Source organism: Tasmannia lanceolata, unplaced genomic scaffold, assembly GCF_043159265.1.
Source record: "Tasmannia lanceolata isolate RefF3 unplaced genomic scaffold, GAP_Taslan_0.1 ptg000037l, whole genome shotgun sequence".
Lineage (NCBI taxonomy): Eukaryota > Viridiplantae > Streptophyta > Magnoliopsida > Canellales > Winteraceae > Tasmannia > Tasmannia lanceolata.
Genome location: NW_027518714.1, coordinates 61,370,791 through 61,397,754, shown reverse-complemented (window position 1 = coordinate 61,397,754; position 26,964 = coordinate 61,370,791). Strand labels below are relative to the sequence as shown.

At 39.7% G+C, this 26,964-nt stretch overlaps 3 protein-coding genes across 5 annotated transcripts; 2 read left to right on the top strand and 1 right to left on the bottom strand.

Moving 5' to 3' along the window:
- The first annotated feature begins 4,811 nt into the window (after positions 1 to 4,811).
- Positions 4,812 to 11,715, top strand: LOC143862046 (uncharacterized). The gene is made up of 6 exons (XM_077373040.1): positions 4,812 to 4,966; positions 5,297 to 5,402; positions 5,562 to 5,646; positions 6,874 to 6,957; positions 10,774 to 10,878; positions 11,126 to 11,715. Exons 1-6 carry the CDS (start codon positions 4,947 to 4,949, stop codon positions 11,479 to 11,481), a joined length of 756 nt encoding a protein of 251 aa, XP_077229155.1. The 5' UTR covers positions 4,812 to 4,946; the 3' UTR covers positions 11,482 to 11,715.
- Positions 11,716 to 12,993: 1,278 nt separating this feature from the next.
- Positions 12,994 to 19,438, top strand: LOC143860441 (chromophore lyase CRL, chloroplastic-like). 3 transcript variants are annotated; one of them, XM_077371088.1, is made up of 9 exons: positions 12,997 to 13,287; positions 13,379 to 13,428; positions 16,450 to 16,510; positions 16,603 to 16,641; positions 17,111 to 17,161; positions 17,396 to 17,488; positions 18,125 to 18,229; positions 18,413 to 18,505; positions 18,889 to 19,438. In XM_077371088.1, exons 1-9 carry the CDS (start codon positions 13,129 to 13,131, stop codon positions 19,030 to 19,032), a joined length of 795 nt encoding a protein of 264 aa, XP_077227203.1. In that variant the 5' UTR covers positions 12,997 to 13,128; the 3' UTR covers positions 19,033 to 19,438. The 3 variants fall into 3 exon arrangements, with proteins under 3 accessions (XP_077227205.1, XP_077227203.1, XP_077227204.1); XM_077371089.1 differs by having other exon boundaries at positions 12,999 to 13,287; positions 16,606 to 16,641; XM_077371090.1 differs by lacking the exon at positions 18,413 to 18,505 and having other exon boundaries at positions 12,994 to 13,287.
- A 153-nt stretch (positions 19,439 to 19,591) lies between these two features.
- Positions 19,592 to 22,170, bottom strand: LOC143860442 (Rubredoxin-like superfamily protein). Its single transcript, XM_077371091.1, has 4 exons — positions 21,845 to 22,170; positions 21,691 to 21,749; positions 20,526 to 20,643; positions 19,592 to 19,836 (listed from the first exon to the last, which is right to left on the bottom strand). The coding sequence occupies exons 1-4, from the start codon at positions 22,069 to 22,071 to the stop codon at positions 19,758 to 19,760; spliced, it is 483 nt and encodes a 160-aa protein (XP_077227206.1). The 5' UTR covers positions 22,072 to 22,170; the 3' UTR covers positions 19,592 to 19,757.
- Positions 22,171 to 26,964: the final 4,794 nt, after the last annotated feature.

Genomic DNA, 26,964 nt, shown 5'->3' with positions numbered 1-26,964 from the left:
TAATTCAAGGAGGTAGATAGTCAAAGCACTCAAACGCGGCCCGAAAGACTCCTTTCTTGGCAAGGGTGTCTGCTTCCGCATTGGCTGATCTCTTGACATGGCGAAAAACTATTGAGGAGCCCTTAGCTCTGTCCTCTATTTCCTCTAAGAGAGGCAAAAATCGCCAAGGGGGAGAAGCGTTACCCGAAAGCCAGCGAATAACATTTAAGGAATCCCCTTCGACGATAATTTTGTCGCACTCTAGACGAGGCATCGAGAGAAGCCCTCTATGAACGGCTCGGACCTCTGCCTCGTTTGAGTCTGCCACTCCGATAGGCCCCGAGTAGGCCCAGAGGACTTCCCCTTTGTGGTTTCTACATAACCCCCCTACTCCTGCCATTCCTGGATTGCCGGTAGACGATCCGTCAAAGTTAAGTTTCAGGGACCCCGGAGGAGGAGGAATCCAGGAGGGGAGGATTTTCACTTTGGTAGCCGATTCCAAGCATATGATTGACCATCCTTCCCAGAGGTCGAAAGCTGAAACAAAACGAAACAGAGGAAGGCTTCGAGCCCAGGATATGACCGCAGCTATCAACTGAATATAAATCCAATAGGGAGATCTAGCCTTCCCTTCAAAGATACGAGCATTCCTCTCTTTCCACAAGAACCACCATGAGGCCAGGAGACACATATTCCACAGCGTTCTGCCTTTCCTTTTCCAAGGAGTCCAGGCCCAACTCTGAATGAATTCAGCCATAGAGTTGGAGGGGACCCAACTGATTCCAAAACGAGAAAAAATAAGACCCCAAATATGGCGAGCAACCTTACAGTGTATGAAAAGGTGGTAAATGGATTCCCCAGCGGATAAACATAGAGGACAGTGATCTACCAACCACATTCCTCGTTTCCTCAAAAAATCCATAGTTTGAATGCGGCCCCAGCTAACCGACCACCCAAAGAAAACAACTCTCGGAGGGCAAGATTGTCTCCAAACCGAGGAGGACACATGCTCCACTGAAGAAGGGATCAGATGGTTATAAAAAGATTTGACTGAAAATATCCCCGAAGGATTCCAAATCCAAATCCGACGATCTACGCCCGAAGACTTGATGAAGCAAGAATCCAATAAGGAGAGGAGGGCGCTGTAAGAGTTTAACTCCCTAACAAAGAAGTCTCTGCGAAACTTAGGAGACCAAGCCACCTTCTCATGTTCCCTTACAAAACATTCCGATACCCAGGCCTCTTTCTGAGATGAAACGATGAATAAGTCAGGAAACATCACTTGAAGATGATCGTCCGAACACCAAGGATCCTGCCAGAACCGAATCCGATCCCCCCTATATACTCTGAATCGGACGCCAGGAGCAAATAACGACTTCAACTTCAAGATGTCCCTCCAAGCCGTGAGACCTTTGAATTTAAAATTATCAACAGAGTCCCAATGCCCATGATCTGAACCATACTTACTTCCAATGACCCGGACCCACAAAGAGGATTGTTCTTCGCCAAATCTCCACAGCCACTTGCCCATAAGGGCCTGGTTAAAACTCTGAACCCTCCTGATACCCAAACCTCCATTTTTAGTAGGCAAGCAGACCATACTCCATTTAATCAGGGAGACCCCCTTGGAAGACCCTGATCCGCCCCACAGGAAGCGTCTCTGAATTTGTTCGATGCGTTTAGCAACCGAGGCGGGACATTGAAAAAGAGATAGAAAATATATCGGCATATTGGATAGAACGGCCTTTATAAGCACCAATCTACCTCCTTTGGAAACCAACCGGCGCTTCCAGGTGGCCAAACGTCGCTCAATCCTTTGAATAATAGGAGCCCATAGGTTGTGTTTCGGTCGACCCACACCAAGAGGAAGACCCAGATAGGTTGCTGGAAAGACATCTAAACCACACCCCATAATTCCGGCGAAAAATGATGCATCACTCTCAGAAACGTTGATCGCGAACAACCGAGATTTTGCGAAATTAGATCTTTGACCCGAAACCATCTCATAACAACGAAGCATAGCTTTAAGGTTAAGAATCTGGGATATGACCGGAGAACAGAACAGAAGAGTGTCATCCGCAAACTGAAGAAGCGATACTTTCACCTTACTCTCGCCAATAAGGAACCCTTGATATAGCCCCAACTCACTTCCTTTTTTCAGCAGTCTGCACAGTGATTCGGCCACAATCAGGAAAAGAAAAGGAGAGAGAGGATCGCCCTGCCGCAATCCTCTAGAAGATTTGAAGAATCATTTTGCTGATCCGTTGATGATACAGAAAACCAGGCGGACGATAAGCAGTTCCAGGATCCAGCCTCTCCACCTACCCCCAAAGCCCATACGACCCATGAGAAAATCTAATGCTGCCCAATCCACTCGGTCATATGCCTTCTCCATGTCAAGCTTGCATAGAATGCCGCCTTCCCCCTTCCTCCGATAATAGTCAATGGCTTCATTGGCTGTTAAAGAACAATCAAGAATTTGCCGGTTGCTTATAAAGGCACTTTGACAGACCGATATAATTGAAGGAAGAACCACTTTGATACGATCCGCCAGAACCTTTGCGAGGACTTTGTAAAGGCTGCCCACCAAGCTAATCGGGCGAAAATCCGAGCTTTTTGTTGCTCCTTCAATTTTTGGAATGAGGACGAGAAAGGTTGCACCTGTCCCTTTGTCAAGGATGGCTCCCTCAAAAAATTCTATGAAGAATCGAAGAATATCCGATTTTACTCAACATAGGAAATTTGGTTCATCAGCTTTTGAGCACGAAAATTTGTTGAACTCAACATAGGAACTTGATGCACACCAAATCTTCACGGATGAATAGTTGTTAACTGCATCAAAAGGTAGGAGAAGAAAAGGCCATCTAGAAAGAAGAAGAAGAGGATGTTGCAAGCATGGTTTTAAATTTCGACCAAAATTTCAGATTTCAGTGGAGACCGACACCGAAATCGATAAAAACCGAAACGATATTTAATTTCGGTCGAAATTTTGGATTTCGGTTTTTCTGAAATTTGACCAAAAAAATCTGTTTTTTTTTAATATTAATTTAATATTTCACCGAGATTTCGGTAATTTCGGCCGAAACTTAATATTGAATAAAATATTGGTTTCGGGTTTTGTTCTAGATTTCGATCGAAATTTCGAAATTTCAAAACTTTAGAGTTCGAAACCGGTACCGTAACCGAAATTTTAAACCTTGGTTGTAAGCGACATTGTACCAGTTGTTCTTTATTGCCTTGTCTCTCAAGATCAAGATCAGAAAACTGGAGAAGGACCACATTTTCTACTCCGGAACTACTAGGGGACCTCATTGAAAATAAGGTGGAGATTTTAAAGCTTTCAACGCTGCGACGTGATGTTTGGGAGGAGCAGGAGTGCAAAACTGCACAAATGATGACATCCATGATTGGGTTATAAACATACATGGAGTATAGACACACCCTCCAATGCTAGCACGGCATTAGTTGCATAAGGTACGATTGTGTGGTTGGGACTTGGGATCTATGAATTTTGATGCCTATTTTCCTTTTTCTCTAACTTCTTATATGTCGTACCTAAATATAATATTGTACTTGAAACAACATTATCGAAGAAGGTGATATCTTATGTCACTCAATTTTAGTACTAAGTACTGACTACTGAGGTTATAAATTACAACGAACAATGTTTAATTCGGGCCTGTTTGTTTTTAGATTATGACAAACGATTGTGGAGCGCCAACCGATTATTGGATTGAAAATTGCACTCAATTTGGGTCCAATAATTGGTTGGGGACTCCCCAATTGGTTGTCATAATCTAAAACAGGCCCTTCATGATCTGGGATATAAGTGCTTATAAGTTTATAGAGACCCAACTGTATGCCGTTCAATCCCGGCTTACCATGACAAAAAAAAGGAGGCCTGTTAAAGATAAAATTATTGAAACAGGATGGCCAATCTCAGTTAGGAGTGCAACACTGCAACTTGGGTCAGGTTCAACCCGAAAAAAAGTCAAGTCGGGTCTGGTCGGATTTTGGTTTGGATTCAGGTTGAGTTTTCCCAACCCGGTTGAGTTCGGGTTAAGGGAGTGAGGCCCGGCATTTTTTATCAATTTTTTTTTTTTTGTAAGCTTAAAACCTCGGGTTGGGTCGGCTTCAGGTTGGAAAAAAGGGTTCCACGGGTCGGGCCAAGTTGGGTTCGGCTCAGGTTCAGCTCGGGTTGGGAAAAAGGATTTCTCAGGTCGGGTCGACTAATTCTCAGTAATGACTTATCCTTTAATATAATAGACTAATTGGAGTTGCAATTGTGCCTATTTTTGGAGGTTAGTGAGCCCCTCTCAGGTAGGGCTGAAAATGAGCCGAGCTGAGCTGAGCTTTGGGGTGTTCGAGCTCGGCTCGTTTAGTTTTCGAAAAAGCTCGGCTTGGCTCAAGAATGCTAAAACATACATCTATAGGATTTGAACCCAAGCCCCCTCTAAATCCAGCGCCTTAACAACTCAGCCAAACTTTCATTTGTGATAAACAACCCACATTCTTTTATTTTATATATAAAAAGCAAACATAATCCAAGCTTTAAAGCTCGGCTCGTTTCGGCTCGTTTATGAACCGAGCCGGCTCGCGAGCTTTTCCGAGCCCCACTATTCAAAGCTCAAGTTCGGCTCGTTTATTTGGCGAGCCTAATTTTTGGGCTCGGATTCGGCTCGTTTAGTAATGAACGAGCCCGAGCCGAGCTTTTAACGAGCCGAACCTAAACATGTTCGAGAGCCGGCTCGGTTCATCTGCAGCCCTACTCTCAGGCTCTCACTCCCTCCATGGCCCACTCTGCTGAATTGCCCGCTCAACGGTCGTGAGCCCCTCTCATGAATGCCATCCGGACGATCCCTTTATAGTTAAAACTTCCCCAAAAACCCAAACCCAGAGCAAAGGTCGAAGGAGAATCTCTCTCTCTCTCTCTTAGACGCTCAGTACATAAATTCAAAATCTATTCCATGGATGCTTCCGAAGATGGGTATGCGATTTTTCGTTTTAATTCATCTTATGCTTCCGAGTTTGCTGTTTGTGACGTCATTGATTTCATCTTATGTCTTTTCCCATCTCAAAATTCGTCTGATCATTTACAGAAGCTCTTCTTCTATCTTTTCACCCTTCATGAATTTATTTTCTTAATTGATGAATCTCATTTTTAATTCCCTCCATTAAGATGGTTTGCTTTTCCTATTTACACATTGTTTCTTGCCCTACTTTTATTATTCATACATGTAAAGGAAAAAATGTTGATTTTTTTTTTTTTTTCTTACTGTTTGTGATTTTCGGTCATGCCCAATTTTTTCTTTGGAAGGTACAAACCTCCATCAGAGTTTCAGGAGGATACAAAGGAGCCACTTGTTGAAATCTCGTTGACGGGTTCGACTGAGCTCTGGCTCATTCAATGGCCAATTAATCATGTAAAATTTCAATTATGGTGTATGTATTATGTGAAGAATGTCATGATCATTTTATTTTCTTTTTCGTTTCTCTTTCGTAATTTTTAATTGTTAGATATAAGTGAATTTTGTGTTTGGCCTTGATTTCAAACTTACAAGATTCTTTTGTGGGGAGTGCAGTTAGAACCTAAGGATTTCGAGGGGAAAGAACTGTCTCTCAAGCTGCATCATGATGGACGGTTGGGCAGTTTCGAAAGTTCGTCTGGTAAGATTTAAGGCTTATCCTTAATTTGTTTTATTGAGATGGAAGAATATCTCGTTGTGGGTTTAGCATATTGCTTTGTATCGCAACCATAAGTTCGTAGGTTCAATCTTTGCTTACGTACCAAAATATGAAAGGCCGTAGTAGGGTTTGTTAGGATCTTAGGGTAGTGCATACTTGGGGGAGGTGAATGTGTCAAGAGAGAGGAATGCTTCACTAGGGCACGGCCTCATTGTAATGCAATGAGGTGCGGTCACTATTACATAGTGGATCCCACATTTTAATGATATGGATTGTCCATTTGATAGTCCATTTTTTGTATCTTCATGGCTTAAAATTCATTCAAATCATACATACAACGGTTCATATTCGACAACCTAAATTGCATATATTGAATGCGACTGGTTTGATATTTGGACATTGGAAATTCAGTGTAGGATCTCATCAGAAGGATGCTCAAGATCAACCAAACATGGAGCTAACTATTTAATAGTGTGCGCGTGTGTGTGCTCATAGTGTTACAATAAGGTCAATCCCTATTGAAGCATTTCTCCATTAACCGATTCTTTTGCCGACAGTGGATTCAATCTTTCTGATTGTGCAACCAGGATACAGTTCCTCATGACTGCCAGTGGTATTTGCTTTGAAAAAATCTTTGATTTTCTAGAAAAAGAATGAGAGGAAAGATGTATATCAATATGGAGATTTCCTATGATTTGCCGACACTTTGAATTTATTGCTAACACATGTGTCGTGTCGTGTCCGACACGACACCCGTGTCGACACTCCTTTAGACACTTTTAAGTGTACTGCTAGAAGTGTCAATAACTTTATATGTAATTATGTATGTATTTGTATGAATGTGACACTATTTCTAGATTTTTAGGGGTTGCCATGTTAGATACCTCATATCCGTGTCGAAACTCGGCACACGAATCCGTGTCCACAAATCATGATTTTATGTACTTTCTATTTTAGGCGTGTCCCTGTTTCTAAAATTTGGGAGTTCGCCGTGTCCGACACTCCGTGTCCATGTTGACACGCGACACTCGTGTCCGTGTCCACAAATCATAGGAGATTTCTTTTATGTTGTCGCACAATTATTGCGTTCATAAGTTGGTCGTATGTGATCCGCAATTCGAGAAGACATTCTCTGTGCATTATTCATAGTTTATGGTATAAAGAATGGGATTTTCTTTGAGTATTATTAATCCGTAATCATCATGCCAGGGAAATCGTATGATTTGGTCAGCTTTGCAGCTCAAGCACCAGATGCAACTGTATTTCTGTCCTCTTCCTCAAAGTCAAAGGTGGGTATGTATTCCTTTTGGTATAGCTATTTTTTAATTCAATTTGAATCATTTTTACGGATTGATTTCATTTTCCTTTTCAGTCACATACTTCCTTTGGATTGGAATTGATAGTAAGGGCATCCATAATATACTCCTTTACATGTTGAAGTTCCTCTGTAGGGCATGAACAACTCGCGTTAGAGATGGTTCTCTTTGACATGCATTGTATTTATGGTATATTTATACTTCCCTTGTACATATGAACACTGACTTGTGCATGTATATATATGTGCATACAAATCTTGTGCCATTTTTATGTGTCATGTGCCGTAGATTTTACATAAACAAGAGGCAATGTAAGGGAATGCAGATTTTATTTTTGTTAGAAGTGGGTTTTGTCATTGAACCTTGGTGGGCCTTGCTGCTTCATAGTTTCATTCCCTTGGCCTGCCAAGGGCAAGCTCCTCTGGAATATCCATCTTCTAACCATTTTATGGTCTGAGAAATAGCAAAACAACAAGGATCTCGAGGAGAAGTCCATGTATGTTAGTGGGCCGTGAAGTTTGTGCTTTAACTACGTAGTTCAATGGGCAGTGGGGGATAAGCGGAGTGTCCACCAATGAGCTTAAGAGAACTTGGGATGTTTACCACTTTAGCACCATCCAGGAGGATACTCCATCCCCTTGGTAGTTCCCCACCGATGGGATCCTTTAAGCATAATTTGATGGACCGAGCATCAATTATCTGGGTCCGATTAGTGTTGTGGCATTATAAGAGATCACATGGGTGTGGCTAGAGTTGCTAATTCTGGCCTCTTGGTTGGAAGGATTCGAACCATGGTTTTAAATTTCCACCTAAATCGACATGAAACCGACATGAAATAACTGAAATATTTTTGTTTTCATCTCCACCAAAATGCATACCGAAATCAAAATGCATACTGAAACCAAAATTGTAAATATATTAGTGGTATACTATACCACTGTGTTACATAATTGTATTTATATGAATTGCATGTGAAATTTTGTGTATGCATTATGTATAAGTATTTAAATTAAGTACACGTGAAATGTGGTATGTACTCAAACATGCGTGACAACACGTCACTAGGTGTTCGATTGTGTTAAAATATTATGTAGATTTCTTGCTTATGTGGTATTTTTTAGTGTGCATTTGACTATTTGTGCTCATTCTAGTACTTCTAAGGTTTCAACTTAAGGGTCTGTTTGGCTGCTGTTTGTTAGTTTTTTTAAGGTTTTGGGGTGCCACAGCAGCGAAAAGTAGTGTTTGGTTGCCAAACAAAATGTTTGATCACTTGGGTTGTTGGGTGGTAGTCAGCCCACATGGTATCCCTAAAGTCTAAGAGCAAACAACTTAAAAAGGGATTTTTTTTTTCATCGATGACTTTGTCCATGCATATGATGCTTTCAACGTCGAAGGAAGTAGGGTTTTGTTTCTTCTTTTGGAGAGAGTGAAAAGAGGTGGAGGTAAGAAGACACAATCGAGGAGAAACAAGAAGGGTTGAAAGGAAGACTGGAAAGCAAGCCGACGTTCGTCGATTGTACAGAATCCCCTACATCGAGGAGATGGATCCTGGTAAGGAAGTGCGAGAGCTGGTCTGGGATGGAGCGATTCCTCTCCAGATCCATCTCCATAAATTGTAAGTTACAACTCTGCATGCTTCACAACTCGCTCTTGTTTTTAGGTCCTTGGATTATGTACCAGCCTCTATTAACACCTCTCATAAAACCAACTAGTTGAGATTCACAAGGAAGAAGGTAAAATCTTCACTTTAGGTGATGCATTGAAGATCCTATTACCAGAGTTTTTCAGATGAGTCCCCAATGGATACAAAAAAGCATCAGATAAACAACATCCGGAATCGTGCCTGACAAAGAAGACGGAAATTATGTTTGTTCGTATTCAAGGAATTGAAGCTAGACTAGATGTTCCCTTCTCTTGGGTCTTCAACTACTCGTTGCACCCCACATTCTTTCTTCATATTTGTATGTTTATTTCAGTCTTGATGGGTCAAACACCAGCCAAAACCAGGGATCATAGTTAACATTTATTGGTGTTTATCATCTCAACTTCTCTTTGATTTGCTGGTTTTTCCTACGCATCCTTCTCTCTATATTGTTGCAACAAAACCTGCATATTTGGTCGATCTGATCTCTTCTCCACCTTTGTTGCATCAAGGGCTTCTCAGGAACTCTAGGTTTGTCTTTGTTGCTTGTATCTCACCGGTTCCATAGAATTTCTTACGGCCGTTGGGTTTTTTGTTGGGTTTCTCTGGATTTAACCTTCTTCTGCCCATTGTGGCTTTCGATTCGTCTTTTTTATTTTCTGTTCTTATGTAATTAAAGTCAAATTCATTTCGATTTGACTATTTCTTTCAAACTTTATATAGATTTGAGCTTCTTTTTTGGATGTGGAGTTGGTTCGAACATGAATTTTCTTACCGCTCACAATGATTCTTCTTCTGTTTTTGGGTTTTCTGTTCTTTTTTATTAATTTTTTTGGATGCATAGTTACTTTTTTAAGGCCATTTACACTTCTGTTTTTGTGTTTGAGGGGATTGGATGTGGAGGAGACAGAAGGATAATTTGTTAAACAGAAGAGAGATTGAAGAGGGTGGTATGGAGAGGAAGAAGAGAAGAAGAGATGTTTAAGAGATGATGATGGCAGGTGATGAATGGTAATATGCATCATTTTACCAAAAAAAATAATAAATTATTCGCACAATATCTTTTACCTTTCCTGCATTCTACTAGCCTTCCACAGGACAGCCAAACATCTTAATGTTTACTTCCACTACTCTATGGGGACATGGGTAAAACAACAAAGCGAACCCTAAATTACCATCATTTGAGATGTCTTCGTACATTTCTATGATTTTACAGGATTTCCACCGAAACCGTGTTTCATTTTTGTCACGACTGAAACAGTCATATACTAGAACTGAAACTTGAAACCTTGACTCGAATGAGGCTGAGGCCCATGTGATTAAATGAATGCCAAGGGCTGGTCTGAGTTTCATATCGTGCTGTTGATTGTGGAGGGAGACTGGAAAAACGTGATCAGGTGGATGCAATCCAAGGAAGCTTATCCTTGGGGACTAGTTGGATGCTATTGAGGAGTCTATGGACAGAGTTGTAGTGTTTGGCAATGTTTTCTACCAATAGGCGATCCTCTAATGACGGGTTGGATGACTTAGCTCATGACGAGGTAAGTAGGGATGCTATGGTCATCTTGGACTCCTTTTGCTTGGGCGATCCAGACTGACTTTTGTGCGGGCACTGTCCTTGCAGTTTCTTTCTGTAAGTGAGCTTTTCGGCCATGTCTTGTATTTGGGTTTCTGTAATAAAATATCCACCACTCAGGACAAAAAGATATTTCAATGCGTTGAACCTATGATCTTTTTCCATTTTCTATTTGGAACTTCTTGATTTTATCATCCCAATTTCATTTCTTTTGTTTCTCTCCATGCTAGAGATATGGGTGATGTCTTATTTTAACTACTATACATCTGCAGCAGTTACATGAAAAAATGGAATCAGAGAAAAGCAAGATCACACTCATGGGTTATGGCTTGTCCCTCGTCACTAAAACTTGCCTGTAAACTACTCATTCCATTTTTGTTGCATTAAATTCAAAACTCACAAACATGTGCCCATAATACTGAAAAAGGATAAATTGGGCATGTCTGACTGCATTTCTTCACCGTGTTAGTTTGCAAATCCACCTAGATTCTGATACCCATTTTTTTCTTTATCGATTGGAGAGTGAACTATGGTTTTGTCACTGATTTCTTGTGATACAATCTATCCTGCTGCAGTTGGAAAGATTTCACGCCGGGTCTGTTTAGTCCATTATCCGGAACCTACCAATTTGGAGAAACCCAGCTCTACACATCCAAATCGAAGCAGTCAGAGATCTGCAGGTACTGCATGCCTTTGAAAAATCACATTCTTTCTGTGATCGTCAATGCAAGTAGTTAGTATAAGTTTTTTTTTTTTTTTTTTTGAATGGTAGTTAGAATGGTAGTTAGTAACCTTGTACCTTCCATCGATTGTCAATTAGTCCATAAAATATGTACTGCGCTAACTCTCAATCCGTTCAATTAATTCCTCACTACATTTGCTAATCTGGGTGATTTTAATCCAAACTGATACCCCTGTTGTGCTCAGGCTCTTCAAGGATGGACATGTCTCATCATTCAGCAACTCCAGCAGGGAGTGGCTGGGCAAGAAGTTCACAAACAACGAGTGGACCATCCCGTGGTCTCACGACTCCAACACGTAGTAGCAAGCAAAGAGATTCGGGGATGATAAGTGGAACTTCATTTGAGAGCGTGGAGCCATCGAAGAATTCCAAGAAAAGACATGTTGAGAGGCCCCCATCTCCTGACGAATCGGCAAGGTCCATGGGTCGATCAACTGGAGATTCTATAGGATGGGAGGGTCGAAGCTCCATTTCTTCGCCGGGTTCCTCAAAGCATTCCCACCGAGCAAAATCGAAGAGAAGGATCAAGGTTGAGGAGTAGGTATGCATTATTAATTCTGGCATCAATATGTTGATGCATCTTATTTGTTTCCGGGCTACGAAAATCCATGGTTACGGAAAATGGTAGTTCCAAACAGTCGACCATGGATCTACGACTAGGCGAAATTTTGTATTGTTTTAGTATTTGCTTCCTGAATTGTTGAAAGGGAGGGCCCTTAAGTAGGTTTTTTTTAGAGAAATGAAGTTCCAAATTATTAAAATTCTTGCGACTTAAGTCTCTGTCTGTTCATTTTTTGTGGTTTGTTTCTCTAATTTTCTGCTGGTAGGAAGCTAGAGTAAGAAAAGCTTATATTAAGGTATGGAAGCCTTGATATATGCTACTAGACCCTTCATTTGGTGTGTGGAGAAGATATGGCTAGAAAATCAGACTTATCAGTGATTCCAAATGTGCAATCAACAGGTTTTCGAAGGAACGGTTAAACTGTCTACCATCAAGTTCTATATGATCAAATGGCCAAAAAAACTCAGTGATTCGACGATTTTCGCCTAGGCAGCTTGATCAAACCAGGTTGAAAACATGGTGGGTTCTATTCCAATTTTCAAAACATTGGCATCGGAGGCTTAGATCAACATGTAAGCCATAGGATGAATTTTCTCTCTAATACTTATTGTGGAACTCTAATTTTAACTACTACTGTGCACTCCATCGAAAAGATGATCCTAACCGCTTGATTTTTTTTCAAGTTTTGAAACTTTGCTCAACATAGTAGGGCCCACATCTTGAAATGAATGGCAAGATCTCGGAAGGTGATGCAATTGCAATATCTCGGACTCTACGTGGGCCCAATGGTGATCTTAAGAAAAATCCTATATCATTTTTATACTCTACGTGGGGCCCAACTGCGACTTCTTGGCTGTAAATTTCACTGGTCAGAGAACAGTCACTTTCAGGATCAAAGATCAATATTGAATCCCACATAAGGAAATGTAAGTGTAATCCAGACCATTGATCTAGTAGAACATCAAAGGATGGTCCACATGAAATCAATGGTTTAGCATTTCTTTGAGGAACCCTAAATGAGATTTGAAGGATCATGTGGGTAGGATCATCTGATCGGGTCAGTTCAGCTTAAGTGGGGCCCAAAGTGACTGTTAGGAAAATCCTAACAGCCACTATCTTTTTAGCATTTTCAACATGCAAATCCCAACTTGGGATTTGCTAGCGTCCATCGCAGAAGGCATTTCGCGGATGGTCTGTTGCATCTGAAAGCAGCCACAGAGGCTCACTTTTCAGCAGATTTTGTCTTTATTCACGAGGTGGCTGCTGTCAGATGCAACGGACCATCCGCGAAATGCCTTCTGCGATGGAAGCTAGCAAATCCCAACTTAAAATGCCCCTTTTCAATCTGTTAGTTGGGTTAGAGTTAAGAGTCTTAAGACTCATCTATTGATGGCTAAAAGCTCAATGCTCTGTATGTGGGCCCGCAAAGGAAATAAGGGGAGAGTTTCCTTAGCATTTCTCAAATTTTTACTAGATAGAGGATTTTAGTCTTTTACTGAGGAGGTCGTTTTGATCTTCTCGTATACCTTTTGTTCCCCTGAAATTTATTCAAATTTACAGAGACTGAGAACTTAGTGAGAGAAACCAGATGGTTTTGAATTGGGTTTCTTCTTCTTAGCCGATTCCATGAAGGACTCGGAATCAAATGGGCGAAATGGAGCAAAAGGGTTGGTTGTGAAAGCCCTAGTATTGATTGGTGGGGCACTTTTACTAAAGAATTTTACCAAGTCTACCACCAGATGGGATCACTCCAGGATTGTCACAGATGCCCTCTGTGGCGAAAAGGTCTATCCTCCAATCTTTTTCTTCATTTTTTCTTCTAAATGGAATGATGTTATCAGTTGGGTTTTTTGTTTTTTCTATTTTGGTTTTGAAGTTTTCGCGTGAGCAAGCTCGCAGGGATCCCGATAATTATTTCAATTTGAGGTATGCATCCTCTTCCTCTCATTCTCACCTCCTATCCTTCCTTTTTTTTTAAATTTTTTATTGATTATGGTTGAGATTAGCTTGTTAATTAACAAAATTGATGTTGGGGGTAAAGTTGTGTTATATCTCTGTTTAAAAAAGACTTATTTGTTGGTGGGAATTTCTATAAGATATGAATTTGTAGAGTTGCTTCAAGGTGCTTAATCACTTTCCTTAAGACAAATTTCGCCCCCACCGGCTGTGTGCAAAGAAGATCTGCGAATTGCCTCCAAGATACAATGAAGCCTTGTAAGAAGATCCTGCAAATGTTTAATGACACTTTGCACAAGTGGAATCAAACCCAAAATGCCTCTTTAAGAACTTCAAGCCTTTGAGAAATCACTAAAACTGTTTCTACAGAAAACAGTCTTTAATGCACTGTTTTATGAATAATAAAATGAAAATAAGAGAGAAGGGAACTGCAAGTGAAAAGCTACAACAATAACTGTTTTCTATAAATTGAAAAGACAGATTTCTGCTCCTTTTATAGAGCATTAGATGTCTATTCATTAAGGAAAACATCCCTTCAAGACATCTCTTGGATTGGTTTGAATAATGACCATTTGATCATAATTCTTTGTGATTTAAGTGTTTTGGATCATCCACAAGGTGTCCCTTGTGTTTGAAAATCATCCATGACTGTTGGGAAGCAAAAGACATGAAAGAAGGTTGAAAAACGGAAGTGAAAAGCCATGTCTATTTTCTCCCAACGGATAGATTTTCGAACAGCCGCAGTCGACTGGGCTACCGTGGTCGTCCACCGACATGCTTTTGTTCTTTTTTATTTTTTCCAATCCAAAGAACCGCGGTGGACCGGGCTACTTGTGGTTGTCCGCCCACACCTTTCTGGAAATCGTTTATAATTCCAGAAACCAATCCACGGTCGCCCGGGAACCCCTGGTTGACCGGCCCTGTCTGAAAATTGTTTTTCTATTTTAAATAAAACTTGTGAAAATTCATTTAATTTTCCAATATCATTTTGAAAAATCTCTAACAATTTTTTTGTGGGCTTTTATTTCTTTGTTTGGACAATTCGATATAGATCTTCAATCCCTTGTTTAGTCTTCCTTGTATAGTTTTGGCTGGTGAGGAATTTCGCCTAGGTGCTTTGTGTTGGAGTTCATTAGTTGATATATTACTTTCCTTGATATGGGGATTGAAAACAGAACTGGAATTGTGAGCTTCTTCATGGGTTTTAGCATTCAATGGAGTAGAATGTCATTTTTCTATCCAAAAAAAAGTAATCTGGCTGGATAAAGTAGATAGATTTATGGCTACTGTTTTTATCAAAAAAGAAACTGAATCCATCCAGTGTGTAGACTGTTAACTTACCAACTTCTCCAAAAGCTTAAGCTGTTAGAGAAAGGCGTTATTTATCTTTTTTACTTTAACACTCCCCCGCATGTGTGGCCCACCTGGCAAACACGTGGCACATGTGGTCCCACTTTGGGCCGACCATCGCATGTGGATTTTTGCTATCCGGGAGGTTTGAACTCGAGACCTTTGGCTCTGATACCATGTTAACTTACCAACTTCTCCAAAAGCTTATGCTGTTAGAGAAAGGCGTTATTTATCTTCTTTAACATAGACCAACTGCAAATCTACTTGCTGCTTTAGTGGCTAGATTGTTGCGAGTACATAGCTCAATATCATGTTGGATCTTCTCTGTTTGGAGCTGTTAAAGTTCAAGCTCCTTCACTGTGGTGGTACACAAACTACCTAAAATTCATATTTTAATTTTTTTTTGAATTAGGACCATTTGAAAAAAAAAAAATTCAAATTAGGGGTTGTGGAAATGATTGAAGATACTTTCTATCCATAATCACGAGTTTCCAAGTGCTCAAGCATTCAATCAATTTTGGAAACCAGGTATTTCCTGTCATCACTGTAGGGTTTTTGAAACCAAATACTATCATTATTTTGAAATCTAGATCTCTCCATGGAAATAGCGTGCTAGTGTATCCAGTGATGATGGCTAAGAGATGATGGCAGGAGCTATAAAGGCTAAAAACCTCTGGGTGGTTGTCAAATGTCCTTTTCCCTATGGTGTTGGTTGGATTTTACGTAAAGGCCTTGGACTAACTGACATTGAGATCAGTTTAAGTGGATCAGCTCCCATTATAGTGCTAGATTTTGAGCACATTATAGACGATGATGCCTCAAGGCTCAAAAGGTTGTTGAAGCAGACACTTTAATAGCATCCCTTAGAAGACTATGCCATTTGCATCAAAATGGAACGAACCAAATATAAGCTTTCAGGTATTAAATATACTCATAAAAGGAGGGGTTGGTAAAGTTTCCAATAGATCTGAAGGGTGGAATGTGTGGCTTTCATAGCTGAAGCCAATATAGGGTCAGTTTATTGTTAAGAAGGTTAGCTCACCACAGACAACCAATGAATCACATTCAGGGAGTCCCCTTTGATCACTAATCTATTAAAATATTCTCCCACTAGAAGCTTGCTACCTTGGTGAACCGCTCACATACAGATACTTCTGTATCTTTGTTATATTACCGAATAGCTCCCACAATACAAAATCCATCTTTATTATTCAATTTGATCCAGCCCTCTTACATTTTATTATCTGATTCAATTTACAGAACACTGTTATATACTTTAATCAATTTAAGGTTCCAAGGCTATATTAGAACTGTTGAAAATTTAGCTTAGGTTTCTACACAAACTAAATAGCATAGATATTCACAGGCTTCACTTTTTAGTTATTACGAAGTGATGATTGAACCTAATGTGTTGAATGGAATATTCTCACCAGACATGGCTCTTGTATCTGGCACCTGGCTAGATTGAAATTCTATAGCTTCATCTGATGCATGGGGTTGTTATTTTCCGGTGTTTAAATATGATGACCCCATCTTCGTAATCTGTGGGGCATGGGTTTTCTGTTTTATTTTTGGGGCACTTTGTTTTTAAAATAGGGCCTTTTCATTGGATCAATATTTCTATTTCGTTCTTTCCTGCAGAATGCTTACATGCCGAGCAACTGAGATGGTAGATGGTTCGAGGGTTTTATATTCTGAACAGGTACATGTAACTAGATAGCTATGCATTCGCATCTAACAATTTCGGCTGTTCCATGTGATCTTTATTTCTTTCTAATGGTTCTTCTCTGATAGCAGGCTTTTTGGAGGACTCCTCAGAAACCCTTTCGGCAAGTATGATAACTTTCTCCCAAGTCTTGATATGCAATACGCATTGTCCGTGTTATGTATCTTACATACTTCGTGCGCGCAAAGCTTACTTTCATTTTCTCTACGCTTTTCAGATGACGGTTTTCTTTTTTCTTTATCCTTTTCTATTTGATCTGTGTTTTATCCAAAATTTCATTTTCTTTTGTTTTCAAATGTTCTATAATTCCAGCTGCCTCTAATGAACATTGAAGTCATAAATAGATAGTGCGATTTGGTTTAGGAAATGGTTTTTGATCAAGTGAGCAAAGTCATCAATTTTGTCAAAAGATTATGCTCTTATATAAGCAGATGTTGGGCTTTTGACCGGATTGTTTATAAATATTCAATTTTAATTGATAATAGGTTGGCTGTTTTAGTTTGAGCTTTGAACCTTTGATAGTACTATGTAAATTCCTTTTGTTTTTGAGAAATTCTGACTAGTTTCTGGATGTAGAGATTTTATATCGTGAAGCCTTGTCCAAAGGAGATGAAATGTGATGTTGAGGTAAGACTGTATTCTTATTCACGGGTTAGTTCAAAAGTGAGAAAACTACTATGTTTTGCGTAACATGCAGACATGTGTCCGCCAGACCCAGTTATTTCTGATATTTTACTTAATTCATCATGAAAGGCTAGCTGAATTGTATGATCCATTATTTTAGTAGTTAGAGCTAATATTGTTTTGCATAGTGGGCCAAATGGCCTCAAGATGAAATTTCTAACCTTATTAAATTCATAGCTGAGTTCGTATGCCATAAGGGATGCAGAGGAGTACAAAAACTTTTGTGATCGGCCAAAGGACCAGCGTCCACATGCTGAAGAAGTTATTGGGGTACGCCTTCTTGCATATTGCAGCATGTTTTTATTGAAGTCTCTTACTATATATTTACGTTATCCTCATTTTGCAATCTCATATACATTTGAGTTCATGGCTAGTTCTCTCCATCTAATAGGAATGAAAACATTATGATATGATCACCTTTCTACCATTACCTGTAATCCAAGTTCTGTTGGTGTTTCTAATCCATGTTCTAGGGATACGCCTCAGGTTTGATGTTCTTATTTTCATTCTAGGTTCCATTGATGAACCTCCAGTGTCCAAGTGTTCTTTTTTCCCAGATATTTACAGCCACCTTTTGTCTAGTGCAGCTTGACATGTAAACACCCTAGACGAGGGTTCACATATTGTACATTAATCTGTAGTTCACATTCACATCAGTCTCATGCCCAGATGAGAACCCCCATCTAATGGCATCCAACAAACATGGTTAGGTCATGCTTATGGGAATTCATAACTAACATTCTACCAGAATTTCTCTGATTTTTTTTATTAATTGCAACTATTTTCCTTGTCTAGTCAATCTTTTGGCTTGTTAGCGGTTGCTGATGTGAGTGTGATTGGCACTTTTTGTGATTTAACACGACTGTTCCTATCTAGATGTTTGTGTGTTCTCATTTGTCTGTGCAGGATATCTCAGCACATCTGACAACTATACATCTCTCGCGCTGTGAACGTGGAAAGCGCTGCTTGTATGAAGGTTCAACCCCACCTGGTGGCTTCCCAAATTCATGGGTATTTGTCTCCCTTATTTCCCTGCGTTTTCTTTTACCCTTTGAATGCGATGCTGCTCTCCATTGATCGATCGCATTGGTTTGGATGGTGAACCTTACGGGTTTGAACTCTTTTGGTGGCTTTTTTTACTAGATCCAGTTTCTTACCAATGTTTTTCAACTCCTTACAAATACTTTTCTACAGAACGGTGCAACTTACTGTACCTCGGAGTTTGCAATCCTAAAAAACAATGAAGTAAATACTTGGGATAGGGGTTATGACGACGAAGGGAATCAAGTGAGTTTTGGATCTTTTTTTCTTCATCTGATAAACGCTGAGAAAGAGAACCATAATGGTACTGCTTAAAAATATCAATCATTTTCCTATATATAATGTGAAAACTTGGTTTGTCCCAAAGTTATTTAAGGCCTTGTAAATTTTAGTTTTATTTACCTATTAAATACCTTATAAATGTAAATTTCTTTGTATCCATTAAATATCTTATACGTTTTGACTTCTCTCTAGGTATTAAGTATCTTACAGATGTACATTTGTCTATAACTGAGGCTCTATTTTTGCCTTAAAAAAATTTAGTAATATTTTTTGCATGAATAATGTTCGTGCATGGTGCATGCCATTTTCTTGTAAACCGTAATTGTGATTGTGTTTTGTCTGTACAGGCTTGGGGTGTAAAGGAAGGCCCGTACGAGTTCAAACCCACACCTGCATCAAGTTGTGATGACATGTTTTCCCCTCTAAATTTCCCTCCTGCAATAGCGTTGGAGAAGAAGATAGAGGATTCATTTGTCATGCTCGAAGAATAACTGCTTATTTTTAGATGTTATAATGTGGATTTTTCACTAATATTATTAAAGCTTTCCCAGCCATAATTCCCCCTTTGGGGCTCTAGACTCCAACTTGAGATCTACTGGTGCCGATTTACGGCTCCTTACAATGAGCCTATGACACCTTGACACTTGAACTGCTCTTTCACCTGTTCAGTCTTCCAAGGATTAACAACAGTTGCATTGTGTATTTTGGGACGTAGGCAAACAAATGGCGAAATCTACGCAATCAATTGTTTGACATTGTTAATATCAATTAGTAGATAGTTCCTGCAAGTTCAGATGTGTAAGGTATTTAAATTCCTTGTACAGAACATATTGATTTCAAGATGTTAATGTATGACCTCATATTTTTTGATAGGCCAATTTGTATCAGTTTTTTTCATATTCACAATGCCTCAGTTATTTGTTTCTGAGATATTCATAACCACCAGATTCTATAGGCTTGTGCTGCCTTAACTTGGATTTTGTCTTGCTGAGGGCTTGAAAAATTCACTCATCACTGGTATGAAAATTGAGGTTTAGCTAGTGAAGAATGGAAGCAGAACTACAGTTTTGGATAAGAACTCATATTAGTTACCAATAAAAAAAAAGAACTCATATCAATTATAAGAACACTTCTATTAAGCCCGAACAGGCACAGGAGGAACAAAAAAAGGAAAAAGAAAAGCCTTGCAAGTCTTCATGCTGGTCTTGATGTTGCACTAGAATGTACTGTTGATGTAGAAGTATAAACCAGCCAGCCCTGCGATACCAATCACGATGGCGATGGGCAAAGCTTGACTGCACTACAAGAGAATCAAATCAGAGGAATGGTAGCACAATTTAAATTCATGATCTGCAATTAATAGAGTACAACAATTACTCTTTAAATTCATAAGGCTGTTAGCATGATTAAAAAAACAGTTTGATCAAAGATTGTTCATCACAGTCCTCTGATCCATCTCCATGAGTTTCTAAGGCAGCTTTCTAATAGACCTCAATCCATGCCCACATTGACCTATCTATTAAGAAGGGTTTCCAGAGATTAAACAATGGGTAAAGAGGTAGAGATTAAACAATGGGTAAAGAAATCTTATGTCCTTCACATTTTTCTTTTGATTCACAATACTTGGTTTCTGTTTGGTTTTCTATCCCCACGACTTAAGCTGTGAAATTGGTTAGACATTGAAAAGAAAAGGACTATCCTATTGTGAGTTCTCTTATTCTTTCACATTATCTTTTGATTCAATACTTGGGTTCTGTTTGATTCTATCCCCACCACTTCACATGTGAAATTGGTTAGAAATTGAAAAGAAAATGAGTTTCTTTCCAGATTGTGTATGGGATGGACATGGCCTGAAAATTCATGGGCACTCCATCCAAATGACATGCCTGAGCAACATAGGATTAGGAATATTCAAAAATAAATTGTAGGAACTAGTTGTTCCGTTTTGGTACTTTCTAGTAGAAGAGAAGATAAACAGTAGTACCCAATTGCTTCGTTCCTCTGTAGCTCCGCCTTTCGAGCTTTACGAACATCTGTGTCATTAGCATTCTTTGTTATGGCAGGTTCGTAAGCCCGGAATCTTCGTTTCGGAGCACCACAAACTGCATGAGACACAGCACAGAGGTCATACAGTGCATAATCTTCTTCATAACCCAATTCTAAGATCATTTCTTATCTAATTGAAATCATCTGACACCACCTAGAAAGATGAGTAAAGAACCCAATTTAAATTTAAAGCACTTAAAATCTAATTGGCTTAGTTTAAATAAATTCTTTGATGGGAAAACTGATGTTTTGGCAGGCCCCTACCACATTTGGTTAGTTTAAAATGGAGAAGGGGAAAATTTGACATGGAAAATTACAGAATTAATTGAATCTTCAATCCTTGACTGAGGCGAGGGGGTTGCTCTTTGGGCTCAGATGGTACACTAATTACAACTTAGGGCCACTGATTGTCGAGGGGGACTTCTCGAATGTTATATCCTGAGCTTGTAACAATGGAGGTGGGCCCTGGCGATTAAACCACATTATTGACGAGATTCGGGATCTGGTCCGTCGTATTCACCCTCAACTTGTCCGGTCCACCGGAGGAGAACAGCCAACTCTGAGGCGGATGCACTGGCTAAAGAGGGGGGTCAATGCAACGGAAACAACTGTAAATTTTTGTAATTCGTTAGATCATTCATAGGCTTATTATGCCGATCTCTTACCTGTGTGGATGTACTAGGACATCTTGTCCCTCTCTTTTGATTTAATAAAATACTGTTAATTTTAGTTTTCAAAAAAAAAAAAAAAAATCTTCAATCCTTGACTTGGGTTCTGCCTAAAAGACAGTAATGGAGCTTCTCCACAAAACAATTTAAGAAACTAATAACACTATTTATTGCATTTAAGTACCATTCTACAAAGATGCAGTACATAAATCTACCACAGAATTTAACTTTACAAATGGGATTCTGTTTTTCCACAAAAGAATTCATCCACATAAAAAATAAATGCTAAAAAAAGAAAGAAAAAAAATCCAAAGAAGATTTCAAATCCTCAAAAAAAAAAAAAACCAAAAAACCCATTTCCCAAATGTTAAGAACAAACAGAAAACAGAGAAACCCATGACTAGAGATGATAATTAAAGGGAGAAATGAGGTTACCAGGACAGAAGTACTTATCAGGTTGCTTCTCAAAGGGTGTCCTGTCATTGTATATATACCTACATGAAAAACAAGAACAAAAGAACTATATTATAATTCATAAACAGAACTATATATACCCACAAATAGAAGAGATGGAGAAGAAGAAGAAGACCCGCAGTCTCGACAAATGTAGGCCTGCTTAGAAGCGACTCGCATGGAGAATTTTGGTGCAGTGGAGAGAGCTTTTAAAGGAGGGGAGAGCAAGAGATGCAGAGAAGTAGAAAAGTAGCTTGATTTCAGAGCAAATGGATCAGAAGGTTTCCTAAGGCCAGCATGGCCAAGGGGTGATAAGGGAGAAAAGGTGTTGGTTTTGAGCCTTGTTGTTGGTTGAAGAGCCATAGCTCTCAACAGCTCCTTTTTCTTCTCTCCCTTTTCCTGTTGGAAGGTGAAGAAGAGATTAGAAGAGAAGAAGAGAAGAGTAGTAATTATATGATATGTGAAAGATAATAACTGGTTTATGTAGATGGAAATGTGGCTACCATACTCCCACACAAGCCTTACTGATCTTTTTTGGAACTTTCTCTTATCTTCTCCTCTTAGAGAGAAGGATGCTAGATTTTTAAATGAGAAAAAGGAAGCTGGTTGTGCAAACCACTTGAATTTGTAGTCCTCTTTTGTGTTTGATCTGGTCATCCAGTGGGGCCCAACATGGATGTTGCATTGCTCGAATACAGCACCCAATTGGGCAATTTCAGCCGTTTGATCAATGGGCACATTTGTTTTATGTTTAATCATCTATTGAAGTTCATTGATCGAATGGCTAGGATCATTTGATTGGTGAGATATGGGAACAATGGACCATCCAAGGTGGAGTGCCATGTCATGTGTAGAGTGGAGATTGGGGCAGGACAGACTTATCTGAAGCGTGTGTCCCTAGCATATTCTTTTTCTTTTTTTGCTTTCTTTGTTTTTATATGGGCCACTCATTTCCACCAAGTTCAAAATGACTAACTCAGCCCTGACATCTATCGCAATGACAATCTTTTGATTCCAATGACAATCGTTTGAATCCCTGGCCATCGAAAGCCAATGGGGATGATCTGCTTGGATCCGATTAGGGTTTTATCCTACCAAATCGGATCCAGCCATTGTAGGGTTTTGGATTGTGGGTTAGACCGTCCAAGATTAAAGAACAAATTAAATGTCTATTGTGGGACTACTTACATTTGAGTATAAATATTGGTCACATGATCTGAATCCGGCCCATTTACATCTTTATCCATAATTGAAATGTGAGAACTTTCTTTACAAAAAAATAAAAAAATGGAGGACTCTAGAGATGGTATAATGGGTCAACAAAGTGGGCCTTCTATGGGCCGATCGGTATTAAGGACTCTAATGAAGCAGAAGTTAGCGTGGCTCTCCAGGAAATTAGATTGGCAGCAGACAAAGACTTGGACAACCTTAGTGTGGAGGGTGATTCCCTCAATGATATCAGATGGATGAATGGAAGATCTCCTACTCCTCCGCGATTTTTAGAGGTAGTTGATGAGATCCGTGATCGTGTAGAGGGTCACTCTGTCCAATTCCTCCATGTTAGGAGATTGGCAAATGGGGATGCGGATCGACTTGCTCGTGAGAGCGCATTGAGATCGGCCCTAGATATTGATTCACCCCAACAAAAAATTTGTAGTATTGGCAGTTTTCTCCTCTCTTTCCATTGTATTTTTGCCGCCTTCGGCCCTCTCGGTCGTGTGCTTTCTAACAAAATCCCACCATTTCAGAAAAAAATATCTGGAATTCTCTTTAGGCGACCTCTGCCCTGATGACGTTGAATTGTAATCCCTGTTTTCTTCTTTTTTTGAATAAATTTAGTTATCCCTTTCAAAAAAAAAAAAACAGTGGTTATACTTGCAAGTGTTGCAAGTATCATTAGACATGAATCAAGCTTTGTGGCACTTCAATAGCCTCTGTTAGAGTGTCTCATGTTTATAAATTCAGCACAAAATAAAATCAGCAGTGATCCTAGGCATTGTTTTGATTAAAGGAACGATTAGGAAGTGAAACCCACAAGTGTTTATAGTGCTGTTCTAGATACTATTCTTAGTTAGTATTCATAAGATGTAGAGTTCTGTGATAATATCTAATAGACTTCACTATATAAAATTTGAACTGAACAGATAGTGATTGGTTTTAGATGGAAAAAAGTTCCGGGCAATAAATTCGCAGTCTGCTGGGTCATGATCAACCCACAAATGTCTAAACGATCCCATGACAGCAATATGGGTTTCAAACAGATGAGATGATTTGCACTGACAAATTCCTTAAGCTTGGTTGAGGGAGTTGAGGAGAGAGCACTCAAGGAAAGAAACCTTGCTCTGATCAAATGCTGGCTTCAGAAACTGATATCAAAGGTTCTGGTTGCATAAATCAGATAAAAGGGTTACCTGCTATATCAGGGGCTGCCAAAATTGATAAAAACGGGAAGTTACTCAAATCCCTATAAAAGTAGAGACTGGAAAAGGAAGGGGAAAAGAATAAACATCTGGGCTAAGATAAATGATACAAGTGCAGTTAATAAAACATTCTATGTCTAATTATATTTCAGTATAATACAAGTGGAGAAGCTAGCCTTAACAATGATAGCTTCACTTTTTAGCTGAATTTTTTTTTTTTGTTGGAAAATTGACAATTTCATTGATACTATAAAATTACATTGGGGACCAGGGGTCCCTACTTGCATTACATAGAACCAATTAAGGATGGCTAGGAGCATACTCCTAGGCCAGTAAAAAGCCAAAAGAAGTGATCTTCTGGGTCAACTGCTACAGTGAGGTTTACACTTTCATGCGCTGCCACCCTGCCGAATAACTATTTCACTTCCCTTTCGAATTCTTCATCTACTATTGCAACCGAGAGTGCCTTCACCATTCCCCCTTCCTTTCCTTTACATTGCCCACTGGTGTCAATTGAATCGAATCCAACAAAAAGTGCCATATTTGTGGGCCCCATCAACTCATAGATGTGACCTCTCACGTCACACAGACTGCTCCACCACTTTCTAGCCAGCTAATTCAATTTTAAAAAATTCTGCTCAAAGGCCTGAAGCTATTGTGCGCCCCTAACCGTGCACGATAGCTAATCCATTGAATCCGATCTTCGGCGGCCTCCAGAACCTAAAACCCTAACCCTACCCTTCCTTCCACCTAACCCTAGAGACCACCATTGTTCACCCTAACTTCTTCCTCTTCACTTCCACCAAACCCTAAAATCCTAACCCTATCCTACCTTCCACCTAACCCTAGTCTTACCTCCTTCCTCAACCACTACCTTTCGAACCATCGCACACACCACTCCATCTAACTACCTGTAATCCAAAATACCTAATCTAACCTACCACCCCACCCCTTCTAGCCCCAACCTTGCACCTCGATCAAACCCCATCTTTACCCCCCAAACTCCAGACGACAAACCACCTAATGGTATCTCCGGCTACCCATCACCTCCACCACTCAACACAGCCCCCAGATCGGGCGACCCACGGCTTCCCAAAGCGGTCACCCGCCGCACTATTTCTGACATCCCGCGTGCCTTCTGCGTTTCAAAGAGGGAGGAGAGGGTTTGGAATAACCGGTCGTCTCAATACCGTCGTCCTCATCTTCCATCATACTTTTTCTCCACCACCACCACCACAACCTCCACATCCAACCTCCTCCCTTTTCCCCCGAATCTGGCCACCCTTTTTCATACTCCCGCTGCGTCCACCACTTCCGACAACTCATCAGCCCACTTTCTCCATCCACCCTATCCAGATCCGATCCTTTCGCCATTAAGTCCGGCCCACTCGGATCTAGATCCGGCCATTCCGCACCTATAGCCACCATTGTTGCATCCGCTGCGAGATCTACCCAACTTCGAGCATCATCCGGCCACCAACACCTCCCTTGCCCATCAAGAGAGAGAGAGAGAGAGAGAAGAAATCGCGTCCCTCCCTAGGGTTTCCATCGACCTAGGGAGGGAGCTCCAAAATCGCCTTTGTTCTCTGCCCCAATTTTTAGCCACTTCACCCTCTTCACTTTTTTGCTGAATGATCAATGGATAACTCATGCCACCAAACAAATGTCTGAAGTTCAACTTAGCAGCTTCTCAGCAACTCACCAAGAAAACTTGGTTGGGATCCTCTCAGCTGTGTTTCCTTTCTAAATTGGCTAAATCTTTGGATGTGTCATACAAAATCACTAGAGTCGCTACAGTTTTTTCTTTCCATGTTAGAAGTTAGAACATACTCAGCTGAGTCTTGAGTCAGGAAAGTGTAACTAGGCTCCAGAACATGGCAAGGCTTCCCTAAGTCCAAGGTTTTGAATTATGTGTTTTAGTTGGAATGAATAGGAAACAGATGCAATCCTTCTCCTGGGTTCTCGGTATTCTTCCCAATTATCAACTCCTCTTGACTTTCGACCAGTACATGGTCATACGCATTGTTTTGAAAATATTACGATTCAAATAAAATCTTATAGATTTTAATTTGAATCCCATGACTGAATCCTAATTTGTATGAATCTTGCGATTTTAGATTGAATCTTACAATTCGATAGTAAATTGTACTATTCATACAATTAGATGTTTCCTTTTTAAAGGTGTGATAGTAAATTGTACTATTCATACAATTAGATGTTTCCTTTTTAAAGGTGTGATAGCTTGAGCCCTAAGTTGTGGACCCTAAATCCATTGGAGTGATTCACTTTGACTTGTTAATGTGAAGCTAACTTTTATCTCTACCATCTATCCCATGTTACACGGATTCTTCTAAATATTAGAAGAATCCGTGTCGGACACGTCATGGATTCCAATACTTCATGATTCTCTAATACAGTTCTTGATCTCTTTTTTCTTTTCTTTTTTCCCTTAAATACTATGGCCACAACTTTACAATTACTGCATGCTTTGAGCTTTACCCATTACAATCGTACGTTTCTTAAATGAAAATAAAATATTATATCTACTTAACCCATAAGAATTCTCAATATATTACTTATTATATTCATATTATTATATAAAATTAAAATTTGGAAATTGATTGAAATATTTTGGCGAATCGACAAATTGTCCTTTTTGAGGTTTGCAGAATCCGACACCCGATACCCGTGTCGAATTCTGACACTCGTGTCTGTACTGATGCGACATAGCATCTATCCATTCCCTAAGTAAGATATTTTCTTTATTATCTTTCTTGGATTCAATTTTTATCTTTTAAATTGATTTCCTGAACATTGCTAGAACGGGCAGTGTTCT